We start from the raw sequence: 22,423 nt of genomic DNA, 5'->3' as shown, positions 1-22,423 counted from the left end.
TATAGTGAATATAGTTTAAATCTCTGCATTAAAAATTAAAATCATAATAAAGATGATAAAGACGAATAAAATCACAAACTCAGTTGTAACCAATAGGTAAGAGTAATGTTCTGCAGGAACACACGTTCACTTTGATCACAGTCACGTCTTACTGTCATTTCTTTATCCTGTGTAAGGAGGTTATGAAGCATCTGATATTGATATTCAGACAATTACACGCTGTTATCCCCTTAAAGTTCCTACTCTCATAAAATACTCGCAATGCATGTTGACCTTTAAACCTTAATTTAATTTTCAACAACAGATATTTCAGCACAATAAATGTTTTTGCGCTGATTATTAATTGTCTCTGTTTTCTGTCTGTCTGACGTGCATGCACGCCACGCCGCTCATTCAGTAAAGATTAAAACTTAACACAGACTCTCAGGACGGACCTTTATGCAAAAATGGAAATGCTCGCGTGAATTTGTGACATTTATACATAAGGATATGACTGTAAACTAAAAGTTTTTGCGCTGAGGACGCACACGCATCTGCCAAAGCGCCTGACAGGGCAAGCCATCACGCTAATGCACTAGCTTAAAGCTTAAAATAAAGAATTCTCATGTTTTAGGCAGCTTGGATCACGTAACTCTCACGCAGCATCTCATTCTGTTTCCTCCACTATTTTTAGATGCATTTTGTCCATAGAAATGCTTAATTCAGTGCTGTAATTTGACGCAACCGGCTGAAGTTGGACGTGCACTGAGGGCAGTCCCAACTAATCGGGTCACGTAACTCTCCCGCAGCATCTCATTCTGTTTCCTCCACTATTTTTCGATGCATTTTGTCCATAGAAATGCGTAATTCAGTGCTGTAATTTGACGCAACCGGCTGAAGTTGGACGTGCACTGAGGGCAGTCCCAACTAATCGATAATGAGAATCGTTGTCGATGATTTTTATAATCGATGTTATCAATTAGTTGTTGCAGCCCTAGTTATAACCAGGAAAGAAAAATCACACTGTATATAACACTTTGTATTTAAGGTCATTTTATTATGGATTTATTTTTCTCCCCCAATCCTTCAGGACTCTGTAAATACCCTTTACACAAAATGTCTTCAGTTGCTGTTGAGGGACTCTCGTCTGGTAAGCTGTTTTATGAACTTCAATACTTTAAAAAACTGATTATTTCCTGAAGCTTATGATGTAAAATCTCTCAATTTCAGAAGATTTTGGCGAGACAGGAGATACAGATGACGCTACTCAAACAAGCAGTGGAGGTCAGTTAAAAAATGCACTGCTTTTTAAACGTATAACTTTGCCCAATTTTTTTTTTTATCATTTATTTCTTCCATTTTCAGATGTACATCCATCATGGCATCCATGATCTACTCTTTAGTTATGTGGGGACTCTTGAAGCAAGTCGGGTACTGATTTACCATTAATTACCTCATTTTAATTTCAATGTGTGTTTTTAACATAATGTGCTCTGTATGGCTGTAGTAAAAGTTGGTGATCACTGCAGTGATGCATTATTTCCTTTTGTTAATGTACTGTTTGTCTTGACAGGATGCAGCGTTCAACAAAACAACACGGTCCTTACAGGATCTGCAGCAGAAAGAGCTTGGTGTGAAGTCAGAATTCAGGTGAGCCGTTCTGTCGCTAGGTGTGTTTCATTAGAGTTTGCTAAGCCAAACCACTACTACTATTGTTCGGTATTTTTGAGTTATTCGAGAGCTGTAGACTAACACCGTGGGAAGGACCTGAGTCCAGAATATCACCGAGACATGCAAAATAACAGAAAAATATCTGGCATTACTTTACAAAGTGTCTGTTATTTTAAACAAGCGTTTTGAAAAGAATATAGAGACTCTGCAAGAGTATTAAATGAATTAGTCATCATTTGTCACTTCTCTCTCTCGTAGTATAAATATTCCTCGTGCTAAGCGGGAGTTGAGTCAGCTGAACGGCTGTACGTCTCCCCAGCAGAAACTGCTCTGCATAAGGAAGGTTATTTTAACCATCATGCAATCAACCAGACGCCCCCAATCCTTCAGGACTCTGTAAATACCCTTTACACAAAATGTCTTCAGTTGCTGTTGAGGGACTCTCGTCTGGTAAGCTGTTTTATGAACTTCAATACTTTAAAAAACTGATTATTTCCTGAAGCTTATGATGTAAAATCTCTCAATTTCAGAAGATTTTGGCGAGACAGGAGATACAGATGACGCTACTCAAACAAGCAGTGGAGGTCAGTTAAAAAATGCACTGCTTTTTAAACGTATAACTTTGCCCAATTTTTTTTTTTATCATTTATTTCTTCCATTTTCAGATGTACATCCATCATGGCATCCATGATCTACTCTTTAGTTATGTGGGGACTCTTGAAGCAAGTCGGGTACTGATTTACCATTAATTACCTCATTTTAATTTCAATGTGTGTTTTTAACATAATGTGCTCTGTATGGCTGTAGTAAAAGTTGGTGATCACTGCAGTGATGCATTATTTCCTTTTGTTAATGTACTGTTTGTCTTGACAGGATGCAGCGTTCAACAAAACAACACGGTCCTTACAGGATCTGCAGCAGAAAGAGCTTGGTGTGAAGTCAGAATTCAGGTGAGCCGTTCTGTCGCTAGGTGTGTTTCATTAGAGTTTGCTAAGCCAAACCACTACTACTATTGTTCGGTATTTTTGAGTTATTCGAGAGCTGTAGACTAACACCGTGGGAAGGACCTGAGTCCAGAATATCACCGAGACATGCAAAATAACAGAAAAATATCTGGCATTACTTTACAAAGTGTCTGTTATTTTAAACAAGCGTTTTGAAAAGAATATAGAGACTCTGCAAGAGTATTAAATGAATTAGTCATCATTTGTCACTTCTCTCTCTCGTAGTATAAATATTCCTCGTGCTAAGCGGGAGTTGAGTCAGCTGAACGGCTGTACGTCTCCCCAGCAGAAACTGCTCTGCATAAGGAAGGTTATTTTAACCATCATGCAGTCAACCAGACGCCGAGATACAGGTGCTGTGACCACAAACCTTCCTTTCTATCATTGTGTGTGTGTGTGTGTAACCGGACTTCTTCTGCACATCTCCTGTAACTGGATTAGGCATCATTCCCGAAGAGTTAGTCCTCTGTTTCACCCCAGTCTTTAGTTTTCATGAGGCAGAAACAACAACACTTGCAGTATGTGTAAAACTAGAGGAATGCTCTCCTAATGTCTGTTTGTCAAACAGCTTGTTTAGTCACTTTCCCAATTTTGCCAAAACAAGGCACTGAAGGCAGACAGAAAAACTGTGCAGGTCTGGCACAAGAGGTTCTGTCCATTTGTATGTTGTTCAGTGCTTGTTTTCTTCAGGAAATATTTTATTAAGGCCATATATTACATTTACATTTATGCATTTAGCAGATGCTTTTATCCAAAGCGACTTACAGTGCATTCAGGCTATACATTTTTTTTTTTATTGTATTTTTTTTACCAGTATGAATATTATATTATAATAATATTATCACCAGTATTATATTACGCCTTATTTAGCCTTGTGGACAATTCTTGGTAACATGTCCAGACATTATTTTATTTTATCAATACCACAATATAAATTATTTTACTCATCACTACAATAATAATAATAATAAGAATTGTTGTACTGTATTTTATTTATGCAGAATTAAATTGAACCTAATCATTTTATTAAGGGCTAATTGTCATGATAGTAATGTAAACAATCTCTTTATTCCTGAAAAAGGCTCATCTTCTTATGAATAAATAAATAAATACATAAATTGTGAGAGATTCACCCATAGAGATAAAACCAAAAATGGCTACTTGCACAGGATTTATTTATTTATTTATTTATTTGTTCGTTCGTTCGTTCATTCATTCATTTGTTTATTTGCTTGTTTGTTTTCACTTTGTTTTATTGTTTAAACATTTAGTGTGCAACAAAAATTTTAGAATTGTTAGATGCTCAAACAATAAAGTATTAGTGTCCTTCATTAATTAAACTAAAACAATGAAAAAAAAAGCAGTCTTTTTGGTTAGAATTGCAATCTGTTATTCATTTATTCTGAAGCAGAATATACAGCGCAGTTGTGCTTAATCGCATGTTGTTTACATGCTGCTACAAAACTTTGAATAAACTGAAGATGAAAATCTTGCACATTTCCCCAAACCCAGTATCTATTTCTTCCTATGAAGCGCTCACTGTAGCATTGTAGTTTGGTGGACTGAACACTCAGATTAACAGTTTATGAAAAGCTCTTGTGATTGGTGTGTGCATTATGTATCAGACACTCAGCTCATCACAGTGATGTGTCTCTTTCAGCAGTGAGCATTGAGGCCATGTGTGCTGATGATCTCCTGTTAGTCATTCTCTATCTGCTAATCAAAACAGAAATCCCTAACTGGTGAGTCGAGTGCTGTGTTTTCTGCGGCACAGTTACAAGAGCAGTGATTTATTAATTAAATATCTTTAACAGTCTGTTGAGAGCTTCATTGTGCATGCAGAATGCTAATATCCTGATGTTTTCTTCAGGATGGCGAATCTGAGTTACATAAAGAACTTCCGCTTCCGTAAGTCCAGTAAGGATGAGCTGAGTTACTGTCTCACCTCGTTTGAGGCTGCGGTGGAGTACATCAGCCAGGGAAACCTCACCCAGAGTGCTGTGGTAAGAGATAAGGCAGCGGTAACAACGGTTGAGACGGTCACGTTTTGGTTCAGGTTCTAGTAGTGATGATGATCCAACGACTAGTGGACTGAATGCTCCTCAAAATACAGCAACAAGAGGTTAAAGGAACAATGGTAACACTTTATTTTAAGGTGTCCTTGTTACACGTTACATGTACTTACCATTATAACGACAATAAATTATGCATAATTACATGCAAGCAACTGTAAACCAAACCTTAATCCGAACCCCAACTATATAGTAAGTACATGTAGTTAATTAATATTACTCTGTACTTAAATGCATAATTACATTCTAACGAGGACACCTTAAAATAAAGTGTAACTGGAACAACTCACCCAAAAATGACAAAAGAGAGCTTTAGCAGGATGTGCACCCTGCTCTTTTCCCTGTAATACAACTAGGGGTGGCCAATATACCGGCAGACACAATAAACCAGTCGATATTTGTTAACCTATAGATTTTTTGGATTATTGTCTCAGTCTTAGTTGAGCTCAATTTAGGGCTGGACGATTAATCGAAAAGAAACTGAAATTCAGAACCTCTAACCGACGTAATTTTACCATGTTGGTTATTTCGTTTTTTTAATCCTTTTAATACTTTCCCCTTAAAAACATACTACTGCGTGTTTAGTCGGCACTGTACGGATGTGAACGTTGCACTCGCGTGTTTTGCAGTGTCTCGCACGTGAGCGGCGATATCTATGCGCTCATCAATGTCAGTTTTAAAACAGTGGACCAATCAGAAGACCCCGGAGTCTAGCGTTGCGAGCTTTTGGTCGCAGTGACAGGTTGGCATGGCAACTTTTGTATTTGACGGCACCTTGACGGAGTAGGCAATCTGCGCTGCGCTTTATTTGATAAAACCATTAATTATTTTATTAAAACATTTGTTTACAGGAGATGCAAGTTATTTTCTACTTTTTTGCATGACAGTATTAAGGTGGTGGAAAGGGACTGTCTTTGAGTGAGTCTTTAAACCGTTTTAAAGCGTCACGTTAGAAGGCTCAGCTGACCAATGCGTCGATACTAAGACAGAGATTTGGCTTTCCTTGGACATGACTTCCTATTTTCACAAATATACAGTATATGACTCGCAAGTAATCGCACATGCTCAGTTGATCTCTCTCTCATTCGCTGTCTGTTTAGGCTTGTTAATTTCAAATCTATGGAGCCTCTATACAAATCTGCATGGTACACATTATGTTATCATTGCTAACTTATTTAATATTCAGCATGCACCTTATGAAAAAGAAAACACGCAAAAATCGCGGTTGCAGCGGTTGTTGCATTCCTTTGCGGTTTACATTTATTTTTTTTGCAAAAAATTAAAGTTTTTTTTTTTTTTTTAGAAAACGTGCTTTTTGCAATTAAACTGAAATGTGACTTTTTTTCATTAGACGTCTTCGTTTCAAGCAATCTAAATTGAGGTAAAGTGTTCAATTAATCGAGGTTTTGATTTTAGGCCATATCGCCCAGCCCTAGCTCAATGTGAAGTTGTAGCTCTGCGCCCTCACAAAACGGTATCATTTACACGTGATTTTAAGTCATGTGGTTTAAAAACAATTTTAAACCATTGAAGTACAACAAACAGTGAAAAATAGCTATTGTTAGCCTATATGTATAACAGTTTGTTCTGATCCTCGAATCCGACTGGACAAGATACTTTCTATTGATATTTCCACCTGCGCGCGTTCTAGACAGACTGTCAGTCAGTGCAGTTACATTGTTGCTTGGATAATGTTAATTCACTGAATAATATTCTCTTGAATATTGAAATATAACAAACACAACATTGTATTGTATTGCATTTCTCAACTGGCATGTTATATCAGAATTACTAATAATGTTTTTGTCGTTCTAGATTATGATATGCTTGCTTACAGCGCAGTTTATCTATGCATTTACACAGAACTATCTAACAAACTGCGATCGCTCGCGGAGATAATAAATTAGTCTCCATAGAGATGTATTTATTTAGATGTTTATTAGCGAAATGACTAATGATGAGCAAATATACAACAGAGAGAGAAGTAAATTTAGCGTTTTTATTTCCAGCATGCGCTCATTCATGGCTGTATTATTTAATTAATGCAAAGTTACGTCTTTATTGGGAGAGGACTTGACGGATTATCTTAGCCTACGTGACTCCGCCTTCACGAGACTAATGATGAGCATATAGACAACAGAGAGTGAATTAAATTCAGCACTTTTATTTCCAACATGCGCCCATTCATGGCTGCATATTATTTAATTTACGCAAAGTTACGTCTTTATTGGGACAGGACTTGACGGATTATTTTACGTGACTCCGTGAGTTCGTCTCTATTTCTTTGAGCCAAGCTGCATAAACTGCATATCAGGCATTTATGTAATACATCTAATTTGTGCATTAATGGCTGTTATATTAAATAAAGTTTACTAACTACAGTAAATCAAGTACCTGTGCACGCCGTTGTTGTTGTCTCGTCTCCCCTCAGACGCCATGGTGCAATGGCGATCCTGCGCACAATTCTCAAAACATCCACAAGATGGCGGCGTTTATCGATGAATCCGATATTACAAAACCGATATCCGATTATTGTAAAATGCTTAAATATCGGGAAAAATATCGGTAAATCGATATATCGGTCGATCTCTAAAAATAACTCAATTTGACAGTCGTGCGCTGTCTGAGAGTTTCTGTGCACACACACATCATGATGCCAGTCAGCAAGTGCATGAGTAATAAATTACGGTTCTTAAACACTTAATTACTATCTTTGAAAATCCTTGAAATCCATATTTTCAATAGGAATCCAGGAGTTTTATGTGGAGTTTCCCCACACAGATGTTGATCATTCACTATTATTAAGTTATTCTTGACTGAATAACTTTACATTTAAATTTACTCAAGATTAATATGTATATTGATTTTATACATTGAAGGCTATGCATTTTTTTTTTTTAAACATCGATTACCTTATTCAATTTATGTAGCATTTCTTATTTCTCATAGACCTACCTGAAAAACTATCTTTGTTGTATTGTATTTATTTGTCATGTTGTAATTTGTTTGTTTGTTTGTACTCTATTACTGTTTACTTGTTCATTAAATTTGGGAACTTTTTTAGTTACATTGTAGGGATGCATGTTATTATTGGACCAATATCGGAATTGGCCGATAATAGCTTTAAATGTAAATATCGGCATCGGCCCGATGTGAAAAAAAATGCTGATATGTCTTGCCGATAAGAGGAATACATTAACTCACATGTGCTCAGGGTGTGCTAGCGATTAGATCACGTCAGCAGTGTGACTCATTCTTGAAGCAAAGTTTTGCCTGAATGGTGATTGGTGTTTTGGATCGCTGCATTTAAACTGAGAATGCACGTAAAGAATGACGCGTTCGGTGTGTGATAGAGTAAACAGTAATAGCACGTGCAGCGGCAGCCTCCCCGGGTCCTAAAGCCCGTTCGGAAAGGAGTTTTAATTCCGTAGGGGGCGCTGTTGGCCTACTTCTAATAAAATGAAAGCAAAATACACATAATATTTAGTCTGTGTTTCTGATTAAATAAAGCAGTAATTGATGCCATAAAATCATGAGAATGTTTTGATTTAAAGGTCAGAAACTTACATGAAAAAAAATACAAAATCACAAACATGACACTTAAATAATTTTATATATACGTTCATTAATGTGTAATATGTTTTATTTTTTAAACAAATTATGAGCTCTAAAAGATTTTCAGAATTTTTACAACTCTTTTGCTTTAGACCATCTGCAAATGTTAAATCTTAAAATAAAATATTAAGGTTACCCACTGCATCTTTCTGAAAAAAAAAATGCAGTGATTAATATATAGTTTATTTATAGTTATTTTCAAATCTTCAATGTACTGTCATTATAAAATAACTTTATTATTGTTTATTTAATTCTAACAAATAAGTTCTTGTTAAAAACTAACCAAAATTAAAAATAATTATATATCTGTATTGGCATCAGCTATCGGCCAAAATGAGTTGAAAATTATTGGCATATCGGATATCAGCAAAAATCCAATATTGTGCATCCTTAGTACATTGTCTAGGCTAGTAAATCTGCTGTTGTGAACAAAAAGTCAACTGCAGGTTTCCGCCAAAATAAAAGCTCCATCAACATTCATAAATGTTAGTGTTGTAATTGTACTGTTGTTCTGTAAAATAAAATAGAAAAGTAAGACAATAATAACGATAATAATTACAACAGCTCTATAAATACATTTATTATAACATTCACACATGGAGATCTGTAATGTTTTCTGTTTTAAAAGAAGTCTCTCCTGCTCAGCAAGGCTGCATTTATTTGAACAATAAAAAAAAATAAAAATGCATGCTTTATTCAAGAATAGGGTCTCAAAAATGGCCAGAAACTTTTATTTTACTAACTTATTAATTTTAAAGGGGTCATATTTACACCAAATACACAAAATAATGTTCTTTTTAGCAACATCATATGACCCCTTTAAGTTAAATCGTGCTTTATTGGTATAATGTCTTCTAGAATGTTTAAAAAAATGTTCAGTGTTAAATATTTGTAAATTGTTGTTTGTAATTGATTTTTTCTTTGAAAAGCAAGACAAAAGAGTAAAAAGCACATTTGGGTTGTTTAATTTATGCATTGGTGAAAAAAAAAAAAGGCAAAATACATGGGGAAAACAAACTGTGAAAACCCATGTTTGGGATTCGGCCTTTGGCCCAGTGTTTCATTTTGTTTGGTTTCAGCTTCGGCCAAGAATTTTTATTTTGGTGCATCCCTAGTTTAAATGGGGATTTTTACTCATACTGTAATATTATTATAAAATATATTTTTATAATATGTATAATTTAAGTTATCATCGAGCAATTGGTTTGAAGTCCTGTGATAAACCACAGCGGGGTTTGAACATTCAGCCTTTTAGGCACCAGGTCCAATATTTGTCCAATAGGCATAAAGAAGGGTGCATTATCCCAGAATGCTGTGGCAATTTCTTAGAAACTGAACCTGTTTAATAAAGCCACTAGTAGTCTGTTTTTGTTTATAGTGTGTAAGCAGAGCTTTTCAGCTGTAAAAAAGTGGCTTGTCCAGTGTATTCGATAGTCACATGCATTCAAGATTGTGTGAACTGACACATACTACACACACCTCCCATAGCTGCATGTCTGTGTGTTGTCTGTGAATGTGCGCTGTGGTCCGCAGGGGTCAGGAGATCGACTGTCCTTCAGACAGAAGGTGGACCTGCTGTCCCAGAATGCTACACCTATAGACCAGCTGTTTGAGGTGAGCACCGCTATAAAGCCTCTTTGTGTAACCAGTTTCAACTTTACTTCCCACTTCCCGTGAACACCACAGGAAGAAATATTATATTTAGTACTCATAGTAAGAGCTTTCCTGCGAAACCAAAGACTGTTTCTCATAATTGATCACTGAGACATCATTGCCTTATTTGAGCCTTATTTTTGACTGGCGCAAGAGCAGGAAGTAAAACCTTATACTAGTTTATACTAGTGTATGTATGTATGTATGTATGTATGTATCTTATACAATGTTGAATAAGATGAATTGATACTAAGTATGTGTGTGTGTATGGCCAGCACATTGTGAGAGGAAATGAGGCCGAGGTGAAGCGTTTGCTGAGCGAGAGTGAGAATGAGGAGGACGGGAGGAAGTTATGTCACCCACTCTGTTCCTGTGACACCTGTGACCGCCACATCTCAGGGTCAGTGCTGACGAACATCATACATATCATCCACACAATAAATGCAGAGGAGCTTTTGAACTGATCTGGGTCCCACTTTATATTAGGTGTCTATTAGGTATCTTTGAATACTGTGTACTTAATAACAAAATAATGAATTGTTAGGTACAATGTACCTATTGTGTTCACGTTAAATTGCAAAACACTTTCGCTGCTATCGAGGAGGGATATGGTTAAGATTAAGGACAGGTTTGGTGGTTTAGCTAGGTTTAAGGGGTTGAGGTTGGGTCAACAGTATAATTAGAGATTTAACTGCAAAAAAATCATTACAGATGTAATTACAGGATGCTATTTTCAAATGTAAAAACACGTACAGTATATGCATTGTAAGTGCATTGTATCAAATAATAAATTTAAATGTGAGTACATAGTAGTAAAGGACACTAAATATAAAATGGGTCCGTGATCTGAAATGTTGCATTCATTTCTTTTAGACAGCACTTACCTGTTCTACATTTTATTAAATAAATAAAAGACTTGAAATTGTATTAAATAAAGATTTATTTATTTATTTATTTTTACACTACAGGCTTTATCACAACTGTATGCCTCTTCAGCTTTGCTATCAGATTCAGTTTGATACAGTAATATTAATGGTGTGTTGGGCTGATAACCACCACAGGCTGAACATATTAGAAAGCATGCAGTTTGAATGTAGGCCTACTTTCCTCATTATTTATTAAAGGATTGCTTTGCTTATCTTTCTTGGTTTAGGAGGTTAAACGACCCGTCCATAGTCACTCCATTCTCTCGGGATGACAGAGGCTATACTCCTCTACATGTTGCTGCTATTTGTGGTGAGCATTGACTTAATTTAGTTTAGTTTTTTTGTTTGTTTATTTTGGGTTTCGTATTGTCTTTTTTGTTTAGTTTTTGGTTATATAAATATATATTTTATTTTTTATTGTTTACTTCATTCGTTGGTTTATGTTTGGTTTTTGTTTTACTTTGTTTTTGTTCAATTTGTTTACTTTTTTCCAGTTTTGGTTTGTTTTGTTTTATTAGGTTGTTGTTTTTGTTGTTGTTGTTTTTTCACATCTTGTCTGGTATTTTATAATGGGTTAGATTTTGTTGTATTTTTGTTGACGGATAGATGTTGTGGCTTGTTCTCCTGTGTTGTGCTTGTGATCAGGTCAGTCCCTGCTGATTGATTTGCTGGTGTCAAAGGGAGCTGTGGTGAACTCCACCGATTATCACGCGCTCACACCGCTGCACCTCTCCTGCCAGAAGGGCTTCCAGGGTGTCACGGTCAGAACTTAACCTCACTCATGCTAATAATGTTCTTGTAGATTTGTAGCTGTGATGAACAGAGTTACAAAACTGTGCAGCTAGTTCCTAGCATCCAACATCACTTCAGTCTGTGGTATTTCTTCTCGCATAATTAAAAATGAATCTTATCACATTGTCCCTCAATTGTTGTTTCATTGATCTTCCTGTTTGCTCTTGTAGCTGCTGCTCTTGCATTATAAGGCAAACACAGATGCTCAGGATAACAATGGAAACACCCCTCTACACCTGGCCTGCATGTACGGGCACGAAGATGTAAGTCTTTTTCTTTCTTTCTTTCTTTCTTTCTTTCTCATAATCAAACGATCTGTTTAACAGACAAAGCAATAGTGACCACGTAATGAAAACAGTTACTCACACTTGTGTTGCGACATTACTGTTGGATCCAATATAGTCGGCACAGCATCGTCTTTTAGGTTCGGTCTTTCTGAAAATCCTTCTTTCTGAAATCTCTTGAATTGTGCCTTGTTTGTAAACGAATCCACGGTAAAATGTGCACAAAGGACTGAGTTCTTACTGACACAGTCTGGATCTTCATTAAAATGTCAGTTCACCGAAAAATTTAAATTAGCCCGTGATTTACTCACCCTCAAGGCATCCTAGGTGTATATGACTTTCTTCTTTCAGGCGAATCCAATCAGAGTTATATTAAAAATTGTCCTTGCTCTTCCAAGCTGTTTAATGGCAGTGGGCAGGTGTTTCTGTTCAACAGTCCAAAAGAAGTCAAGTAAAGTGCATCCATCTGTAATAAAACGTGCCTCACACTGCTCCGGGGGGTGGATAAAGGCCTCCTGTAGCGAATCGAAGTGTTTTTGTAAGAAAAATATCCATATTTAAAACTTTATAAACCCTTTTCTCTCACTTCGGCACTCAGCGGGTGTTGCATGCATCAGTCCAAAAGAAGTTAAATAAAAAGCGCCCATCCATAAAAAAAGTCTCTCACGTGGCTCCGGGGGGTGAACAAAGGTCTCCTGTAGCGAATCGAAGTGTTTTTGTAAGAAAAATATCCATATTTAAAACTTTATAAACCCTTTTCTCTCACTTCCACTAACCGTCGTACATGCGAGACGTTCTGGCGGATGGCGTAGGACATATGCGTAACGCATGCGCCTGTAAGATATGCTAGTCTCGCGAGTTTGTTTACAGGAGCAAAGAAAGCAAGGTTTCCTTACTTTAGCAAATGAAAACCAGTCTCCTCTTGGTTTATATTGAAATCCTCCTACATTTTTCTTTACAAATCCTCGTTTTGTACTTCTAATTCGTTACCGGCGTTTTGTTTTGCTGTCTCTCCTCCGCGCTTCCGCGTTCAACACTAATCACCGGAGCTTACGCTATGCCTACGTCCTACGTCAACGATTCGCTACAGGAGGCCTTTATTCAACCCCCGGAGCTATGTGAGGCATGTTTTATTACGGATGGATGTGCTTTATTTGACTTCTTTTGGACTGTTGAACAGAAAAACCCGCCCAGTGCCATAATAAATTTTGAAAGAGCCAGGACAATTTTTAATAAAACTCTGATTGGATTCGTCTGAAAGAAGAAAGTCGTACACACCTAGGATGCCTTGAGGGTGAGTAAAGCATGAGCTAATTTTCATTTTTGGGTGAACTAACCCTTTAAAAATAAAGTTCATTCACTCTTTCCTAACGCTGGGATCAGAAGGAAGACAATGCAAAGACTGTTTTTCCACAACTTGGCACTGCACAGCATTTTGTTGTCTTCAGAGCCTTCTTTATAGTTTGGATTCTGCGTTTGCCTCTCGTTATTTACACTACCTGCGTGAATCAGTGGGCAGGGCTAAACAGGCAGTGATGAATAATCTGTGGGCGGAGCTAAACAGGCAGTGAGAAAGAAACGGTGGGCGGAGCTAAACAGGCAGTGACAAATAATCGGTGGGCAGAGCTAAACAGGCAGTGACGAAGAATCGGTGGGTGGGGCTAGACAGGCAGTGACGAAGAATCGGTGGGCGGAGCTAAACAGGCAGTGACAAATAATCGGTGGGCAGAGCTAAACAGGCAGTGACGAAGAATCGGTGGGTGGGGCTAGACAGGCAGTGACGAAGAATCGGTGGGCGGAGCTAGACAGGCAGTGACGAAGAATCGGTGGGCGGGGTTAAACAGGCAGTGACGAAGAATCGGTGGGCGGATCTAGACAGGCAGTGACGAAGAATCAGTGGGCGGAGCTAAACAGGCAGTGATGAAGAATCGGTGGGTGGGGCTAAACAGGCAGCGACGAAGAATCGGTGGGTGGGGCTAAACAGGCAGTGACGAAGAATCGGTGGGCGGGGCTAAACAGGCAGTGACGAAGAATCGGTGGGCGGAGCTAGACAGGCAGTGACGAAGAATCGGTGAGTGGAGCTAAAGAGGCAGTGACGAAGAATTAGTGGGTGGGGCTAAACAGGCAGTGATGAAGAATCGGTGGGTGGGCCTAAACAGGCAGTGACGAAGAATCTGGGGGCGGAGCTAAACAGGCAGTGACGAAGAATCAGTGGGCGGATGTAGGGGTGGGAATCTTTAGGCACTTCACGATCCGATCCGATTCCGATTCTGGGAGTCACGATCCGATTCCAAAACGGTTCTTGATCTATATTTTTTTCCTAATTAATTCTTCTGCTGTGCAAATACATCTTTACAACTTTACATTTTAACCAGCATTGCAGTTTCAATGCTTTTTATTTATAGTTGGATGTCAGTACTGCCATCTTAAAAATAGGGGTGTGAATCTTCACTGGTTTCACGATTCAATTCAATTACGATTATCATTATCAACTCAATATCACGATGCGTCACATTCTCAGTTTTCAATATTGCTGCACATGGCTACATTTTCATATAAATGTTATATCAAATTTAATTTGTGCAAAATTTACTTTATTTTTTTTTAAATATAAGCAGACTACTTTTTAAAACAATTGCTTATTTAAAATAAGTGTACTTTAAGTATCCGAAAGTTTACAGACAATAAGCTAGTTATGGGTTTTTCTTTTTTCCTCAGCATTATTGCCATTTGATTATTATTGATGAGATCATAGAGAGTGGCAGCTTTAACAGGCTGCATTTACACTAATGCACAGATCTCTTTCGATATATCAGATGTTCTGTCCTGCTCTAAAAACATAACTGACTGTATTTACATCAATTTCATATAAAAGTATATGCAAGTGCATTTAACCGCAGCCTCGATCAAGCTTCAGGACAACAAACACAAAGCGCACGTGAAAGTCTGTCAGTGCGCGAGTTTTGTGCATCTAATAGTACTGCATTCCAAACGGCATGAATGCATATCTAAAGTAAAACACGGCGGGTGGAAGCACACACTGTCAAGCAATGTGCACGTGTCTCACAGTGCAAATTCTGTGCAATGAAGCCCGCCGCGTCTCTAGCGCGCGCACACGTGCCATTTGCGGAAAAAAAAACAAGCTCAGAATCGATTCTGAAATATTCAGAATCAATTCAGAATAGTTGAAGAGAGAATCGCGATGCATCGGAGAATCGATTTTTTCTTCCACCCCTAGGATGTACGTCATGGATTGCGTTGCATGAGTGCCCACTACTGGCGGAACCCTTGGAATGGGCTGAATTGGGACGTTTTAAGTCCTTGATCACTTTAGAATTTGCTATGGAGCTGGTTTATTGTTTACATTTTTCCACTTACGAATTTCTTTGGTGCAGCATTCTATATGTATATAGGTATGCTTGGGCTGTTATAAATGTTAAAAGATCTGTAATTCTATAAAAAAAATTATATATTATAGAGTTGTTTGCGGTGGGGATAAATTAAACGCGATCTGCGATGACGTCATAATCGTGTTGCATCGTGGTCCACAGAGCGGCTTGAAGTGTGCATATGAAGCTGACTTGCTCCTTCGGTCAAAATCGAGGGTTCGAGGGTCTGTCCATATAAACTTCCCTCGTCCACTTCACAAAGTGGTATGCACTTCAAAATGGTAGTGGGGATTCCCCCCAAGGGGAAGTGCTTAGGGAAGTCCGCTAGTGTGTGTCAAAACATAGAGTGGAACGCAGCCGTAGAATCGGTGGGCGGGGCTAAACAGGCAGCGATGTAGAAGCAGGCATTGATCTTCTTCTGCGGAGGCGGTGCTTATCCACACTATTACATCATAGAGTAGAACATTCCACGAGCTGTCATTTTGGCAGAATGGCTTCAATATAAGAGAAAGTTTTTAATTCTGAAACTTACAGGATGTTTTTATAGTAAACTGACCTCTTATATGTCTTATATTTTGGTTTCTCAGTTCATGACCCCTTTAATAGAAGAAAATACATTTGTGAACATTTAGCTTACAAGTGGGTTATTTTGCTTCTTAAAAATTGTGTTTCTGTGATGAACTGTAGAGATGTGTGTAATGTCGATATTTCGTTCTTGATGTGAATGTGTGTCTCAGTGTGTGAAGGCGCTGCTGTACTTCGACCTGCACTCCTGTCGACTGAACGTTCAGAACGATAAGGGAGACACGCCGCTGCACATCGCCGCTCGCTGGGGTTACGAGGGCATCATGGAGGTGCTCCTGGAGAACGGAGCATCAACCCTCATCCACAACAAAGCCAAGGAGACTCCCTTACACTGTGCCCTCAACTCCAAGGTTAGAGTTTGTGGCTTTAACACACCTACAATCGTGGAGCAAACGGTTCGTTTCACTGTCAGCAGGAAGTAATTTTGTGAATGTTGTATTATCTGTGCTATAGATTCTGTCTTTGTTGGAGCGCAGACACAATGACTCCAGTAAAAGGGAAAGTGGATTCGAGGTGAGTTCAAATATCCTGTCAGTTAGATTCCCAGTTTTTCTTTGTTTTTTTTTTGTCTGCCAGACCCCTTCACACTTGGCGTCTTTAAGAAAAAGTTGACAAGAGTGCTTTTAGTAAAATAAAAAGCTGGCAGCGTTTTGGTTACAAATAGCAGCCGAGGGCGTCTTTTGTTGCTATAACAACAGCTGCAACAGTAGCCTAGCGCTATATGCTGCAGAAATGTCGAGAAAGAGTAAAAAGTTGGCTCTTGCGTTGCCTTTTGAAGTTAACGGTGAGGAGAATGTCGGTTCACAACGATGTTTTTGGGTGCGCCACATTATACGGGGAAGGAAACAGTATGGTGCTTACAACAATTTAGTCCAGGAGCTCCGGTTGAATGATGCACGGTTTGTGGCATATTTTAGACTAAGTTAGATACAGTTTTGTGCTCATATCATACAACTCCTTGTGCTCCGAAACTAGTACGAACTAATCTACCGGCTATCTTTTCCATTTTTCTTGTTGTTTTTGTTGTTATGGAAACGACTCGCCACTCGCTTGCCATTGGTCAGCTGTCAAAAGGGCATTTTTTTTTTCAGAAAATTTTAACTTTTTTTCAACTTGAAAAGACGCTCTGAGCTGCAGAAAAAGATGCCGGCGGTGGCCTTTTTAAAAAGCGCTCGGGACTTTTTTGAAAACACGGTTTACTCCATAGGATTATAATGTAAAACAGACGCTGGCAGCTTCAAAAAAGACGCCAAGTGTGAACATATCCTAAGACGTAATATATTTACTTAAAGTATATGTTTTGCCACTCATTCATGTCTCAACCGTTGAACCCATTCTCACAAGTTGCAAAACGTCTTGAGCAACAGAGAAAGACAAATAACTTTATTGGATGATTTTGTGCTGACCTGGAGAATCTTTACAGAGAAGGTATTTTAGCAGCAGACCTTTTGATAGACTGTAGTCTCCATTTCTGCTTTCAGTCTCCGAGTCGCTCTCCTCAGCCGTCTGACTGCAGCAGCAGGCGTTCATCTATGTCCAGCATGTCTTCACTCAGTGTTGAGGCCACACCGCCGGAGACCGAACGCACTCGACACAAAGAGGTACAGCAGCGCCATCTGGAGGACAGGTCATAGCGTTACACTTCTCCTGTTACAAGACCAGATGAGATCAAATAAGCCCTTATTGAGCGAAATTAAGCACCACAAATGACTGCAGATGCAAAGACAAAAATGTCATGTCAAAAACTTATTTTTTATGTTTTAACTCTTATTATAAAAATCAAGACAGAAACATATCACTGATGTAAATTCCAATTATAGTGTAAAAAATCAATATATGATCATTACAATTTATTTTATGCTACAGGTTACAATACTAATATTTATGTCTTAAATTTTTCAAGCATTCAAACTCTCAAGCTTTGCTCAGAGGGAAATTCAGCACCAAAAATGACTGAAAATTAAAGTTAAAATTGCCATTTTATCATCATATAATCACTTAACAATGAATGTGCCTGGAGAAAATTGTTGTCATTTTTACTTGCAGACACCCAGCTATGTTATGTTTTCTCTGTCCTGTGTTTGGTGAACAGGTGGAGAAGTTGTTGAGAGCCGTGGCTGATGGAGATGTGCAGATGGTGAGCTCATTTCGGGTCACATAAACCTTGTTAAAGAGGATTCTGTCTTGCTTTAATCTTGCTTTAATAATAATAATAATAATAACAACAACACAGAATGACAGTATAGTGTGTGTGTGTTTTAGGTGTGTTATCTTTTGGATTGGCTGGATGAGGAGCCGGAGGAAGAGGAAGAGGAAGATTCAGTGCCAGTTAAGACAGAGTTGTGCCATCCTCTGTGTCAGTGCCACAGCTGTGAACCTGCACAGAAGGTCTGAACACACTCATTTAACACTTTTATACATTTTATGCAAATTAATAATTATGAATAAATAATAAATCAAAACAATAGCCTTCAGGTATTTTTTTTTTTATTATTACATTATATTATTACATTACTTATTATTACATTAATAAAATGTAGAACAAATAAATCCTAGCTGTTTTTTTACAAACTAAATTAAGTTCTCAACAAAATTAATGTAATAGAAGAATGTTTTGGATTAGCGCCCAGTAGGGCTGTCAAATAAAAATTTGAATTTTGAATATTTGTCTAATTTAAAATAAAAATGCACATTCAAATGCAAAAATTTTGCAACACGATGTAAGTGTCGTTGCATTTTAATGCTTTTGTTAGTCTATCCAGTTGAACTCACTAGATGCGGCCCTGCTGCGTTGTTCATTCAAAATATTGCGTAAAATGAGAACATCAATGCGGAGATGATGTTGTTTACGGCCAAACTGAAACCAAGCATATTTTCTAGAAGGGCATCTATCAGCGTTGCACTCTTGTCTCGCACAAGAGAGATGCATGTTTAGAAAGCCATGTAAAATTAATGCAAGTTCAACTTTTAAAAAACATGTCTCAAAACTTTGTTGTTGTTGTTTTTTTTTTTACCCCATCCCACTGCATCACATGTTTTTAAATGAAAAAAAAAAGTACTCTGTGATTGGTTTTCGGTCCTTTGTATTAAACTATGCATACATACATGATGCTGTTTTGTTTTTAATTGTTTAAGCAATTTAAGTAATTATATTTGGTTTATAAACATTATTTAAACATGCACTTTTTTCAGAGATAGTAGTGTTATTTTATTGCTTTGAATAAATGTGCGTTACTAATATTTTACGCAGTGCGCACCTCTTGTGGCCTCAGGAGAGAAGCCAAAAGTCTTATTTAGCCAAAAGTTAAATTATGCCTTTTAAATTTTAATATAATTTGAATATTGATAATATTTAAGTATAAAATTTGAATTTAGTTTTTCAGCCATTTTGACAGCCCTAGCGCCCAGGCAGTCAGTTTCTGATATAATCTACAAAAGTAGGTTCATATGAATTTAGAAGCGTTTTGTGGTAAATGTGAGTCTGTGTGTGTTCAGAAAGCAGCCCACCTGCAGCCGGACGGTGTGGGTGTGAACAGCAGTGCTGACGGCTTCACTCCGCTCCATGTGGCGGCGCTGCACGGACACACAGCTCTAGTGTCTCTCTTCACCCGCCACAGTGCCAACATCAATGCCCGCAACAATCAGAGCGCCACCCCGCTTCACCTGGCCTGCCAGAACAGCCAGATACAGGTGCGCAAATCCTGACCAATCACAGACCACCTCTCATAACAACAATACTGCTTTGAAACCAGTGTTTAAGCACTAGCTTTTTTAATATTTAATAACTGATTGTGCACATTCATTTATATATGCGCACTTCAGTTAAAAAGTTTGGGGTCGATAAGACTAAGACTTTATCCAGGGTCACACCCCTAGAGTCTACGAGCGTGATATTCAGATTACTCAGTTGTCAAAATAGGCAGTAGATTACTTGATTACCAAAATAATCATTAGTTACAGCCCTAGATTAGTTAAAATATTTTAAAATACAACTGCATTGTTTTACTTTTTGTCAATGAAAATTTCTTAAAAATAGTATTAAAATATTGCCTCGTTCTAGTGAACCAAGTATCTGTATTTTGTCTCATCTCATGAGCTAGGTGTATTGTCACACCCCTAGTGTCTATGAGTGTGATAAAGCTCATAATTTTTCAAGTGTATGATATAGCTTTCATTCTTCAGGTCAATCATGTATTCATAAAATAAAATCAATTTGAATAAGGAAAGCGATAACTTTGCCATAGTATCCTTCTAAATGTTAAAGTGGCCACAGTCATTGCGTGCTTTGCTTGTGCTGCACTTTATTTGTACCATTTTGTTTTATTAGTTTATTTATTAGAATTTGAAAGATAAAAATATTGTTTGATAAGGGAGATTTTAGTCCTTGAAAACCCCAAAAAATAGTGCTTGAAAAGTCCTTGAAAGTCCTCTCTCTCTCTCTCTCTCTCTCTCTCTCTCTATATATCATCATAAAGGAAACAAATTAATCACTGATTTAATTACTAATACAGTGTGATATTTACATGTGTAGCCTTGCTGTTCACACCTCTACATATCAGCTTCATGGCTAATATATGTTAAATGTGTTGCTTCTTGTGATTCTAACATTTTAAAAATGTTTTTGGTTACACAATCTATATATATATATATATATATATATATTAGTGCTGTCAAAATTAGCACGTTAACACAGGCGATTAATTTTTCCAGATTTATGGCGTAAAAAATATTTAACGCAGAGGTGGAGCTAGGGTTAGCCACCCCACTCACAGCTGCTGCTTCTGTCTCTTTTTCTTGACAAGAATTGCATTTATTTAGTCGGAAAACGTCTTTATGACCACATCAAATGGGAGACTTTTCAGTCGCGCACTCCACTCGCCAGGCAAACGAGTGCAGAAACGGGCCAGGTGACGAGGAGCTTCATCAGTAAACTGCGGTCAGATGAGATGTTGTCAGGCCATAAATCAGTAAAAATGAATTTTCCCGTCCTGTCAGTTGTTATACTGTGCTTGTAGCACGTGCCCTTCGGTTGCATGAACAAATGCGCCGGCGTGCTGTATATCATCTTATATTAAAGCGCAATTATATATTAAAGGTTGTGAGAAAACACGATGCGTGTCACATCCGCGTCATGTTCATCAGCATCTCTTAAAGTAATAGCAGCCAAAATAACCCATCTGCTGTGATGTCTGTTAATCAAAGAACAAAAGAAAACAGAAGAAGCAATAACTTTGTAGCTTTAAGGATTCGTCTATATTTAATTTAGAATTTAGTGTTTGATACATTTATTCAATTTTTGTATATTTCCTACTTGCTGAAGGGCACAGGTAAATATTATATTTATTATAATGGGTTGGAAAGATGAAGATGGTTTTAAGTTAATTTAAATTAGTTGTTGTTATTTTTTAAAGTCTAATATATGTTAAAATTGATAGCTCTCAATTATACTGTTAGTATAGTCAACATTGCAAAAAGTAAATGGTTAAATATTAGGGGGAAAAAAACTATTTCATAGAGACATCAGTAGTATTGGTATCAGTTTCCATTACCCTTCAAATTGCCCAAATTGAAATTGCGAATTGAAAATACGCCTAATGCAAATGCACCAATTTTGCAAAAATGCCCATATATCGCCAAAAAGTTTTTACGCTCGCATGAGGTGCTTTTTCAGGCAATGCGAAAAAGGAATAATTTGCAAAACTGCAATGGAAAGTTTTTATTTTTATTTTTTTCGCATTTACAGGTCACATGGTATATGTAAAAAGTCATATGATGATTCTTCAATGTACTATAACCTCCAAAAAACACTTCATACGTGGCCTCTCTCCAGTATAAGGGGCTTTCCTTGCCATTAATGCTTAGACAATTTACACTGCAGACGTCTGCGGTGCAGTGTGGCTCTGATACAGCATCTGAAGCTGATTGCGGCCACTCTAGTCGATGCTTGTGTTTATTCCAGCCAGTATATATAGTGGTTGAGCTGTTTCTTTTTTTAACATCAATAGTTTGAGCCTGTGTGTGTGTGTTACAGGTGGTGTCTGCTCTGCTGGAGTGTAATGCCAAACTGAACAAGAAAGATCAGTATGGAAACACAACGCTGATTCTTGCTTGTCTGAAGGGAAATCTGGAGATAGCCACCATTTTGCTTGAGGTACTATATTACATTATATAGATTTTTCATATATATATATATGTACATAAATATCATTTGTATTTATTTGTTATTTACATCCATATTGCAATATGGACACTTTCTGGACACCCTTGATGTGGATCAGAGCGGTGCGCTGGTGAATCTGGCTAATAATCACGGTAACACTGGTCTGCATGAGGCGGTGAGAGGCGGACACATCCAGCTGGTGGACCTGCTACTGCACAGAGGAGCTTTAGTGCACATGCGCAACAAGAGACAGCGGACCGCCCTCGACTGCGCACACGAGACCGCCGGGAAGG

General features: G+C 37.7%; 1 protein-coding gene across 1 annotated transcript in view; it reads left to right on the top strand.

Annotated features, from left to right (window-relative positions):
- The window catches only part of ankrd27 (ankyrin repeat domain 27 (VPS9 domain)), a 43,285-nt gene that overhangs the window by 12,858 nt on the left and 8,004 nt on the right, over nucleotides 1-22,423 (top strand). The window contains exons 6-25 of the mRNA XM_016461838.1: nucleotides 1,070-1,129; nucleotides 1,210-1,263; nucleotides 1,345-1,410; nucleotides 1,553-1,629; nucleotides 2,880-3,007; nucleotides 4,318-4,396; nucleotides 4,525-4,657; nucleotides 9,875-9,955; nucleotides 10,270-10,394; nucleotides 11,148-11,230; nucleotides 11,566-11,681; nucleotides 11,883-11,975; nucleotides 16,123-16,320; nucleotides 16,424-16,483; nucleotides 17,452-17,571; nucleotides 18,063-18,107; nucleotides 18,233-18,358; nucleotides 19,466-19,660; nucleotides 22,002-22,121; nucleotides 22,249-22,422. Of these exons, the coding sequence (XP_016317324.1) occupies nucleotides 1,070-1,129; nucleotides 1,210-1,263; nucleotides 1,345-1,410; nucleotides 1,553-1,629; nucleotides 2,880-3,007; nucleotides 4,318-4,396; nucleotides 4,525-4,657; nucleotides 9,875-9,955; nucleotides 10,270-10,394; nucleotides 11,148-11,230; nucleotides 11,566-11,681; nucleotides 11,883-11,975; nucleotides 16,123-16,320; nucleotides 16,424-16,483; nucleotides 17,452-17,571; nucleotides 18,063-18,107; nucleotides 18,233-18,358; nucleotides 19,466-19,660; nucleotides 22,002-22,121; nucleotides 22,249-22,422 (2,133 nt within the window). The remainder of the gene's footprint in view (nucleotides 1-1,069; nucleotides 1,130-1,209; nucleotides 1,264-1,344; nucleotides 1,411-1,552; nucleotides 1,630-2,879; nucleotides 3,008-4,317; nucleotides 4,397-4,524; nucleotides 4,658-9,874; nucleotides 9,956-10,269; nucleotides 10,395-11,147; nucleotides 11,231-11,565; nucleotides 11,682-11,882; nucleotides 11,976-16,122; nucleotides 16,321-16,423; nucleotides 16,484-17,451; nucleotides 17,572-18,062; nucleotides 18,108-18,232; nucleotides 18,359-19,465; nucleotides 19,661-22,001; nucleotides 22,122-22,248; nucleotide 22,423) is intronic.

This window comes from Sinocyclocheilus anshuiensis, unplaced genomic scaffold, assembly GCF_001515605.1.
Source record: "Sinocyclocheilus anshuiensis isolate Anshui unplaced genomic scaffold, SAMN03320099.WGS_v1.1 scaffold580, whole genome shotgun sequence".
Taxonomy (NCBI): Eukaryota; Metazoa; Chordata; class Actinopteri; order Cypriniformes; family Cyprinidae; genus Sinocyclocheilus; species Sinocyclocheilus anshuiensis.
The sequence above is the reverse complement of the archived record's forward strand: the minus strand, read 5'-3'. Positions and strand labels throughout refer to the sequence as shown.